The 10,337-nt window shown below is 61.6% G+C and overlaps 1 protein-coding gene across 2 annotated transcripts in view; it reads left to right on the top strand.

Moving 5' to 3' along the window:
• The first annotated feature begins 111 nt into the window (after nt 1-111).
• VPS9D1 (VPS9 domain containing 1) overlaps nt 112-10,337 on the top strand; it is an 11,094-nt gene continuing 868 nt past the window's right edge. Inside the window, exons 1-14 of one of the 2 annotated variants that reach the window (XM_008140160.3) lie at nt 112-245; nt 1,477-1,552; nt 2,816-2,908; nt 3,008-3,170; nt 4,947-5,058; nt 5,137-5,199; nt 5,602-5,654; nt 5,757-5,844; nt 6,125-6,210; nt 6,492-6,985; nt 7,955-8,084; nt 8,315-8,523; nt 8,894-8,990; nt 10,194-10,298. In XM_008140160.3, coding sequence (XP_008138382.2) covers nt 147-245; nt 1,477-1,552; nt 2,816-2,908; nt 3,008-3,170; nt 4,947-5,058; nt 5,137-5,199; nt 5,602-5,654; nt 5,757-5,844; nt 6,125-6,210; nt 6,492-6,985; nt 7,955-8,084; nt 8,315-8,523; nt 8,894-8,990; nt 10,194-10,298 — 1,868 coding nt within the window. In that variant the 5' untranslated portion in view covers nt 112-146. Of the gene's footprint in view, nt 246-1,476; nt 1,553-1,605; nt 1,688-2,815; nt 2,909-3,007; nt 3,171-4,946; nt 5,059-5,136; nt 5,200-5,601; nt 5,655-5,756; nt 5,845-6,124; nt 6,211-6,491; nt 6,986-7,954; nt 8,085-8,314; nt 8,524-8,893; nt 8,991-10,193; nt 10,299-10,337 lie in introns of those variants that run through there. The other variant, XM_054710722.1, reaches the window with a different exon arrangement.

The raw sequence follows: 10,337 nt of genomic DNA, 5'->3' as shown, positions 1-10,337 counted from the left end.
GGCAGCCGGAAGTGCGCCCAAGAAGGTCCCGTGTGTTCCGGCGGTCAGCGGCTCGGGCGGTCCCCGCTCCCTCGCATTCTTCGTTCCGGTCTTCAGGCCGTTCGCCCCGCCCCTGGGCCGCCAGCACCGCCTCCCCGCCCGGCGCCATGGCCGCTGCGGCCGGGGACGGCGCGGTGAAGCCGCTGCAGTGCGCTATGAAGCTGGCCAACGGGGCCATCGAGCTGGACACCGGCAACCGGCCCCGGGTGAGGCGAGACGCGGCGAGGCGAGGCGGGCCCGGTCCCCACGAGAGGCCGGCTCAGTGGGCGTGGGCAAGGGCGGGGCCGCGGGGTGGGCGCCGGCAGGACCCCCGGCGGCTGCGGGGCGCCGGGCGCGGTGTCGGCTTCTGACCTTGGACAGCTCCCAAGCCTGTCCGCCCTGTTTTCCCTTCTGTTCAGCTAGTCGGAATCGGAGCTGCGCTTGCATTTGTAAAGGGGATGCTGTAGGGTTCGCGAAGCAGCCTCCAAATAGATCCGGCAAACGGCTCCGTGTGTGTATTTCTCCGGGAAGACGCTGTAGATTTAATCAAATTCCCACAGGGGACGGCATCCGGAGAAGGTTAACTGCGCCTCCTCGGTGCTGTGTCTTCCCCGTCGCCTCAGCCCCTGGCGGGAGGCTGTGCCGCGCTCCCAGAATGGGTGTCATCCCAGGCTGGCGACCAGGTGGAAAAGCCGGCTGAGCCGCCCGGGGCTGCGCGGGAGGGAGCAGGCTGCAGGCGAGCCCAGGAAATACATTCCGGCCCCTCAGTCCACTGCTGTCCCCAAGTCAGAAATCCTCCCCGAAATCCATTGTACTAATCTCTGAGGCGTAGATTTAAACATGAATAATTTGGAAACTGGGATGCAGTAAACACACACACACACACACACACACACACACACACACACACACCATGCTGTGAGTTCCAAATGCCCTGCCTGGCCTCTGTGCAGGGAGCCCGGACAGAATGCCCACACCCTTGAAACTGGCAATATTCTAGCGTTCTAGAATCCGGTGTACCCGGCAGTGGGGTTCAGGAAAGGGATTTCCCAGAACCCAAGCCAGAAACAGATTCTAAGATTTGCAACAGCACTCCCTCATTAACCTCCCAAGAAAATAATTTACAAGCCAGCGAATGAATGGCACAGAAATGAAACTTGTTGCATAGAGTGGAAAATGACAACAGCTCTCAAAGTTGCTTCCCCAGGCCACTTCCTTCCTGTGCTGGAGAGAAAGGCGGTGGGAGAAGGGATGGGTACTCAGCTGGGCACCTTCCCCTTCGCGTCTGGACAAGACTGATACACCTGTGTCCCAGGCAGACCAGCGGCTCAGCCAACCACCTCAGGCTAGATGCTCAGGTCTATCTCAGAGATAAGCAGACACAAGGGCAGCAGGTGGCGTGATGGAGTCCTTTGCCTCTCCTGCCTGACCCGTGCCATTTCTCTTCCCTGGGCACAGGAGGCGTATACAGAATACCTGAGGAGCATCCACTACATCTCCCAGGTGCTGCTGGAGGAAGTGGAAACCACCGAAGGTACAGCTCTCAGCCTCGCTGCCGCTCCTGGGCTGGTCAGATTTTGGACACCTAAGCCCTTGGCGGGTTTCAGGCCTGGGGGTGTCCTGTCCTACCCACTTGGTCATTAGCAGAAGATGAATGGCTGGGCACTCAGTAAGCATGAGCTATCGTGGTGTGATGTGATGAGGGGAGCGGTGGGGTAAGGACATGGCCAGCGGGGAGTGACCTGAGAAAAGGCTGGGGACAGCCTTCCCAGCAGAGGGGTGAACAAAAGCCCTGAGCTGAGAGTGGGTGCTGGGTGAGAGGAAAGGCAGGCAGGCAGGCAGGCTGGAGCAGGTTCGTGCATTAGGGGCAGGCCAGGAGCTGGGGTGGTTCCCACAGGAGGGTTAGCTCATGGAGGCAGTGCAGAGGCCGGCATGGGGGCAGAGCCTCCCGGCGGTCCCCATGGCGGGGACAGCAGTGGTGAGACCTCCTGCAGGTGGATGGCCTGGGGGATGTTCTTTGAAGGTGGACTTCACCAGACTTGCTGGAGGGGGAGACTTCTGCTTGAAGTGTCTAGCAGTCCAGTGCACAAGGCACCTTTGTTGGGGAGAGGTGGGAGTCACCACGGTCGGAGCAGCCCTAGGGAGCCCAGGAGCTCAGCAGAGGTCTGGGCACTGCAGGATGAGGACTGGGAGGAGTTTGGTGGCAGTAGCCCAGGGGTGTCCTGGGGGAGAGAGACCCTGACAGGTTGGGGAGCACTTGGGACTAGGGCAGACATGGGGGATGAGGGCAGTTTCAGTGGGAGTGTGTTGAGGGGCTGGCTGTGAAGGGAGCAGGAGGTGGGTCAAGAACTGGGCTGATGGCGTCCAGGGGTTTGAGGAGGCAGCTCCTACAGCAAGTGTCTGCTGGTGGGAGAGCCTATAGAATGGAAGCCCTAGGGAGTGTGAGGGTGGGCTGAGCACAGCCGAAGGCCAGGAAGTGGTGATGAAGTTGTCTCTGTGACATGGTCCCTGAATGGTGGCCCACCTGGAGAAGGGCTGTGGGTGCATGTGAAGTCCTCAGGAGAAAGGCCCCGTTGGGTAGAGAGAGGCTCTGACGGTCCAGCTGAGACAGTGGGACAGTCAGTCAGATGCTGGGCTGGCCCTACTCAGAGCCCGAGGGCCGATGGTCAGAGATGAGGTGGGGGGCTGGCCTGTGAGTCAGAGGTTAGGAATCAGTAAACTTGCCCTTGTGCTTCTCTCAGAAAGAATCTGGTTAGTGAATGAGTGATGATAACCAGTCTTCCTGTCCGTACCCCAGACGCTGGGGAGACCGTGCCCCTGGATGCCCTGAAGATGCTGAAGCTGGCAGAGCAGTGTCTGGAGAGGGCCCAGTCGACGGTGGCCAAGCTTGGTGGGTCTCCAGCAGGTTGTCCTGGGGCATCCCCCCAAGTTTGTCTCCTCTGTGGCATCGGGGGCTCTGTGCCAATTCACGGCTCTGTGTGCCTCGCAGGGAAAGCCTGCCTGAAGCCAGCCATGCCCGCGGCTGCTGCCGTCCCCTCACCTACCAGCCGACACCGCCGGGTGTACTCGGACGAGGGGGGGAAGCTCCTCCCGTTTCTGCCGCCAGAGATCTTCCAGAGGCTCCAGGTGGTGGAGTCGCAAAGCTCTAAGAAGTAAGATGGCGGCACGAGGGAGGTGGGTGGAGCCTGGGTTCGGAGGCCAGGCAACGGGAGCTCACCGTGGCTAGTTTAGGTGAAATGGGGCCCAGGATGGAAATGCCCATGTGCCTGGCGGAAACACATACAAACTGTCCTTGGAGAAAAGCTCCTTTAACTTCCATAAAACAAGTGGCACACAGGCACACAGGTGGCACACAGGGCGAGATCACCAGGCACACAAGAAGTAAGAAACCGAAGGAACGACCGCAGAGACAGAGGACAGAGTTGTCGAATCGAGTGATCAGACACAGCCTATAAAGCAGTTGTGCTCCCTATATGTAGAGAAATGAAAAGCACGTGTGAAAATACCTGCAGGTTGCCCTGGCCAGTGTGGCCCAGCGGTTGAGTGTCGTCTGTGCACCAAGAGGTCACAGGTTCGATTCCTGGTCAGGGCACATGCTTGGGATTTGGGCTTGATCCCCAGTAGGGGGCAATGCAGGAGGCAGCTGATAAGTGTTGTGTTTTTCTCTCATCGATGTCTCTCTCTCTTTTTCTCCCTCCCTCTCTCTCTAAAATCAATAAAAACGTATTTTTTAAAAAGAAAAGAAAATACCTACAGAGAAGAGAAATACCTGCAGGAGCAAGAAACTATAAAATCTGACCTAGGAAATAAGGAACCAAGTAGAAACTAAATGAAAACTGTAGCACCACCATTGTTGTTAAAATTAAGTGGTAACAGTAACAACAAATTACAGTTGATCCTTGGAGTGCTGGGGGTTGAGGGCACTGAACACCCTGCAGTTGCAAATCCAAGCTTGACTTAAGTTGGCCTCTGAATTCCCATCAGCAGATTGAAAACACAGCTGACCTTTAAGTAACACGGGTTTGAGCTGTGGCTTTTTATACCTGTACTTTAAGTGAAGTTTTAATTTTAAGTGAAATCTGCATAGAAGTGGACCTGGCCAGTTCAGACCTGTGATGTTCAATGGCCAATTGTATGTCCTCCAGGAAGCACCCACGTATGTGCCCAAAATGACCAGTTTGTAACAGTCAGGCAGACATAGCTGAAGAGAGAATTAGTGAATTGGATCAGAGGTCAAAGGACAGCCAGAATGACTCACAGAAGGAAAAAAAACACATGCAAAAAACCAGAAAATTTGAGAGATAGAAGGTCTAACATGAGGTCACTGGAGTTCCAGAAAAAGAGACAGGAGAGGCATGTTCTTTGAAGACATAGCTGTAATTTTCTAGAACCGATGAAAAATATCAAGACCCAGATGCCAGCATCCCAAGTAGATAAACAAGGAGAACCTGCTGCCTCCAGGCCACTGGGTTCCACCTGCAGCTCTGGGGCAGGGCCAGGCCCAGCGCTTCCACCCCAGGGCAGACTGTCTTCCCCTCCCCCACCCAGGAAAGCAGAAAGAGGCGGGACTAAAGCTTTGGTGGTGGGTGGCTGTGGGGAGCTCTCCTCTAGTCGAGGTGGTTGTCCCTTCTGTGGGCTGCTCACGGCTGCCTTAAGAGTTTCATGTTGCCAAACACACATGACTGAATTGCATCAAGGTCTGAGGTCTGGCTTCCTGTGAAAGGCCAGCCGTCCTGGCAACAGGACACCCACATTTCAGGGGGCTGTGGTCCCGTCCATCCAGACACCCTCCCTCCTTTACACTTCCTGCCGGCCCCTATCGCTGCTTCCTCACGTTCTGGCCTCAGGGCTGGGTCAGGAAGTCTTCTCAGGTCCCCAGAACATTGCTGGGCTTCCTGGGCCTGGACAGTAGCGTGTCACGTTTCCAGGGAGCTGACACCCCTGGAGGAGGCCTCCCTGCAGAACCAGAAGCTGAAGGCCGCCTATGAAGCCCGGATGGCCCGTCTGGACCCCAGCCAGGCCCTGCAGAAGACGTCGCTGGTGAGCAGGTCCCAGGGAGGCTCTGTGTTGCTGGGGGAGGAAGCATGAAGCAGGCCTTACTCCCCCCTCCCCTCCTAGACCCTGTCCCTGCAGCGGCAGATGATGGAGAACCTGGTGATCGCCAAAGCCCGGGAGGAGACTGTATCCTTTCTGTCCATCCAGCCTCTGTGTCCAGAGGGGGAAATTGGGAATGTGACCTTGAGCTGAGGGAGGAGGAGGGGGAGAGAGTAAACGGTGACAGGGTCAGGGTGTGGGAACCAACTTTTTCAGCTTCAGGAGAGCCATGTGCTCAGGGAATGGTCTGCACACACCCCCTTTGCAAAGACCGTCCTGCCCCCCAGCCAAGGGGCTCCTCTCTGTCCTACAAGTCACCTAGGACTTGCCTCCCTCCCTAGTGGTTGCCCGTCCTCCAGCGCCGCCACTGGACCGGACCTGAAGGGCCGAGGCAGTGCCCTGCCCCCTGGCCCCTGAGTCCGGCCGAGCCCATACAGGCCGGGCTTAGTGCACGTGCCGGGCATCGATGCGGCCTTAACTCTGCGCCAGCTGCAAAGGAAGATGGAGGAGCGGCGGCTGCGGCTCCAGGAGGCCGCCAACAGGTGCGTCCCCTTCCGTTGGTCTCAGCTTCGGCCTCAGGGCAGCTGGGAGGACTGGGGGGTGCACCCAGACGCCCGAGGCCCAGCCCCGTCCTTCCTCCCCAGGAGGTTCTGCAGTCAGGTCGCCCTGACCCCTGAGGAGCGGGAGCAGCGGGCCCTCTATGCCGCCATCCTCGAGTACGAGCAAGATCACGTGAGTTCCAGGGGCAGGTGCCTGGGTGGGGCCACGGGCTGCGGCTCTGGGTGGGGGTCCTTGGGGCCAGAGTTACCCTCCTCCCCCCCTCGTGGGGCCCAGGGTCCCATGGGCCTGATGGCGTTGGATTTGCACTGCACTCCAGGGTAGGTATCAACAAGGAGGCCTGGCCTTTTGGGATGCAGCCCTGGCGGGGGGGGGGGGGGGGGGATGGAGGAGGAAGGAGGAACCTCCCTTCGTGGGGGTCCCGTGCTCTCCTCCAAGGTCTCCTGTCCTGCAGGAATGGCCAAAGCACTGGAAGGCCAAGCTCAAGAGGAGCCCTGGGGACCTGTCACTGGTGACCAGCCTGGTGTCCCACCTGCTCAGGTACAGGGTCCGCAGGCCCCGCCCTCTGGCTGCTGGAAGGCCTAGGAGGGGAGGAGGTGATCGGGCGGTGCTGCCCGGGCCCGTTGCCCGATGGTCTTTCAGGGCGTTTCTCTGCTTCCTCCCAGGGGTGGGCCAGACTATTTGCAGCGTTTCCTCTGGAGGAAGGAATAGAGATGCTTGATGGACGAAGGGTGTGGGGAGGGTGGGCTGCTCAGCCCCCGGCCCGAGGCCAGCCAGGGACCACAGTCCCTCTAACCCACGGCCTCCGCTTGTGCTGGCAGCGTTCCCGACCACCCCATCTCGCAGCTCCTGAAGAAGCTCCAGTGTGCGGTGTACCGGGCGCTGTACCACATCGTGAGCAGGGGCGCTGCGGCCGCCCCAGCCCCCGGCGGCTGCTCCCTGCCCCCTGATGCCGAGGGGCTACTGGCTCCTGGGAGCCGGCGCCTACGGCCCTCCCAGAGTCTCTACTGCATGCTGTCCTCCCTGGAGCCCAGCCCAGCCCCGCATCCCCCTGCCGGCCCCCCCACCAGTCCCCCCACACCCCCACTCCAGCCTGGGCCCCCCAACAGAGGGGCGGACAGCAGCCCTAAGGGGTCTCCCTCACCCCTGGTGCGCAAGGACAGCTCCTTTGAGGACCTGGAACAGTTCTTGGCCACTTCAGAGAGGTGGGGCCAGGGCCCTGGGCCGGGGACTGACCCTCAGGCCTCAGGGGTGAAGGAGGAGCCGCTGCTGGAGCCGCTGAAGAGCACCGTGAAGGACATTCACAACGCGGTCGGTGAGGGCTCCGCAGGACAGGCGGGCGGTGGGAGCGCAGGACGGCAGCCAGGCCAGCCCTGACCTGCAGGGCCCTCCCCTCCACCTTCCTCTGAGCCAAACATCCTGCTAACAGAGAGGCCCCACCCTGCCTCCGGAGCAGCTGGGCTGGCTGCCGTCCCGTCCCTCAGTCCCGGGCTGTGTCCTCCTGGGCTGCCCGGCGGGCGCAGCCTGGCCCACCGCAGTCTGTGGTTGGGAAGGTCCACCCTCAGGGCCTCGCAGCCGGGTGGCCCTGCTGTCTCGTAGGGCTGGACTCGCATCCTTCCAAACGCAGGGCTGTCGGGCACAGCCTGAGGGTGACGATGGCTCCTCCCCGAGAGTGTGGGCTCCCTACGGTGGGCCCAGTGACTTCCCAGTCCCGAGGAGGAGAGCTCTCGGGGTTTTCTCAGAACCAGCAACCGAAGCCTGACAGTCAGGGCCCTGTTCTCACTGTGGGGCCCACACTCTCCCAGGGAACAGGCAGGTCCCTCTCCTCTCTGGGTGGGTTCCCCATCTTTTTGAGCGGGTCTCCCTCATCCCCAGGAGGGTGCTCCATCTCCCTGGGCCTCAGATTTCTTGTCCTGGAATGTGCTTCTAAAGCTTCTCCGGGCTCCTGCAGTTTAGGCACAAACCCTTTCCAGAAAGAACCTGCTTCCTTGGCCCCCCAGGGGGTAAGGGGCTGGGTGTGACCCAGTGAGCACCCAGGGATGAGGGTCCCGACTCCGGCTCTGACCCTAGGCCATGTAGACCAGGAGGGGGTGATGTGAAGGGGAGCGAAGGGAGGGCCAGGCAGCTAGCCCCCCCACTGAGCCAGGACACTAACTGTGGCCCCAGCCACACCGAGGCTGGCGCTGGGAGGCAGAGAGAAGGTGGTGGGTGAGGGACTCGTCTGGGTGACGTCCAGGGGCTGCCAGCTGGCCCACAGTGCCGTGTGTCGGCTCTCTCCCGGCAGACAGGCTGCTCTCGCTGACCCTCCTGGCTTTCGAAGGCCTCAACACGGCCGTCTCCAAGGACCGCTGCCTGGCCTGCATTGAGGAGCCCTTCTTCTCCCCACTGTGGCCCCTGCTGCTGGCCCTCTACAGGTGCCGTCCCAGCCCCAGGCCCCTCCAGGTCCCCGTGTGTCACCGCCCTCCCCATCCCGGGCACACGTGTGACTGCTTCCGGTGCTTTCCTCCGAGGCATCCTCAGCGGGGTCCATTTGCCATGGTGGTGCATCCATTCCCTGGGACTGGGGGCAGGGCCTGCTCGCCCCACCCTGCCTGTCTGGGGCAGGGTCCCCTGGGCAGTTGAGCCTGGCCTCTCTCTGCGGCAGGAGTGTGTACCGCCCCCGGGAGGCTGCCCTGAGCAGGAGCATGGAGCTCTACAGTAATGCACCCCCAGCAGTCCTCGGCATCCCCCCCAAATTGCTCCCTCGGGGCCCTGAGGCCTCGGGAGCCGGCGCCTACCCCTACTGCGCTGCGGCCCAGGAGCTGGGGCTGCTGGTCCTAGAGTGCTGCCCCCAGAAGAAGCTGGACTGCATTGGTGAGAGGGGGCGTGGTCACACCAGCCTTAGTGAGGAGGGAGGAGGAGGGGGCGTGGTCAGCCAACCAAAGGAAGAAGGGGGCGTGGTCACCAGCCTTGGGGAGGGGAGGGGCGTGGTCACACCAGCCTTGGGGAGGAGGAAGGAGGGGGCGTGGTCACACTAGCCAAGGTCCTGTCCCAGCTGGCGACCAGGCCTGTGTGCCTTGTCTGAGCTGCAGATCCTCCTGGCAAATGGGGTGTGTCCCATGGGACATGAGTGGTGTGAGCGCGATGTCCACGGGAGGGATCACCCACACGATGGGTGTGGGCAGTGCTGGGGGCTCTTCTAGCTGCCCCTGCCCTCACCCCAAAGCTCGCTTCTGTGCTGCAGTGCGGGCCCTGCGGGTCATCTGTGCCTGTGCTGAGAGCTACTACTGGGCCCAGGAGCCTGCACCTGAGGCGAGACCACAGCCTGGCGCAGCCGCCATGTGAGTCCAGGGAGGGCACCACGGCCTGGGGTGGACACTGGGTGCATGATGGCCAGGGACCCTCTGGCTAATCTGATGATACTTGGGGTTGCTCACCCCAGATGCACGTGCTTCGTCCCTCCATGCACACCTGGGGGAAGCTGCCTGCGCTCAGTGAAGAGCCTGCTCCCTGCACTGAGCCCCCAGCCCTGGGTTCCTGCATCGTCCCTGCCCACCTCCCCAGGTGCTGCAGCCTGGGGCTCTGATGCCTGGTCCGGCCTGTTTCCCCTGGTCCTGCCTGTGGCCGGCAGCCTCCTGCTCTGCTGCCCATCTGGGACTGGCGTTCCCATAGCCCCCGCAGGGGCTCTGCCTCCTGCCACCCTGCCCCTGGGACCAGGGTCGTCCTGAAGGCACCTATCATTGAGCCTGATGGGCAGGCTGTGGCACCTACCCACACCCAGGGGCCTGCCGGTGATGGGCAGGTAGAAATCAGAGCTGAGTGTGAGGTCGGCAGGAAAGTGGGAGACAGACGCCACCCCCACCCGCCCCAGGGCCAGGTGCGGGGCCTCAGTGCAGGGTCGGCAGGGCTTTCGGCCTGGCTCCACAGGCCCCTTCACCAGTTGTCACCTGGCTTCCAAGCGAGTCCCTGCAGGGGCACCGCTCCAGGCTGGAAGGGTTAGTCTGGCTGCAGCCCTCACCGCTCTCTTGTGGGCATCTGCCTTGTCCCTGCAGCTGTGCGGTGCCCATGGGACATGGGGGCAAGGCCAGGAGCAGGAGCTCATGGTGTGAGAGGCCTTCCTAGTCAGACTCAAGCCACAGTCTGCCCTCTTGCTCTCCCCAGAGAGCACTGGTCGTGGGGCCCTTGGGGTTGGGGTTATGCGGAGCCCAAAGGGCCTCACCCCCCACTCAGCTCATTTAGACTCCTCTCACAGAGGGTCGGTGCCTGTGTGCCCAGCTGAGTGACACGTGATTTCAGGAGTGAGCAGGCTGCCCGGGACCTGCTCCCCAGGCTGGGGCAAGCTTATAAGGTTAAAGCTGCCCCACCGGCCCCCATGGGGCTTGACTGGGGATGGCCCGGCTGCTCCTAGGTGCTCTGTGCCAGTGGGTGCAGAGAGAGCATCAGTAAACCAGGACCTCACGGGGGCTGAGCTGGGGCTTCGCAGTTTGGGGTTTGAGCAGCCCACAGGCCCCCAGCACCTCAGGCCAGCATGCCCTGTCCTACAGTGGTGCCGACGACCTGCTGCCCATCCTGTCCTTCGTGGTGCTGAGAAGCGGCCTCCCGCAGCTGGTGTCGGAGTGCGCTGCTCTGGAGGAGTTCATCCATGAGGGGTAGGGCCTGGGCTGGGGAGCCGGGCAGGCACGTACACA

This window comes from Eptesicus fuscus, chromosome 21 (assembly GCF_027574615.1).
Source record: "Eptesicus fuscus isolate TK198812 chromosome 21, DD_ASM_mEF_20220401, whole genome shotgun sequence".
In the NCBI taxonomy this organism is placed as follows: Eukaryota; Metazoa; Chordata; class Mammalia; order Chiroptera; family Vespertilionidae; genus Eptesicus; species Eptesicus fuscus.
This window is presented reverse-complemented; position numbering and strand designations above follow the sequence as displayed.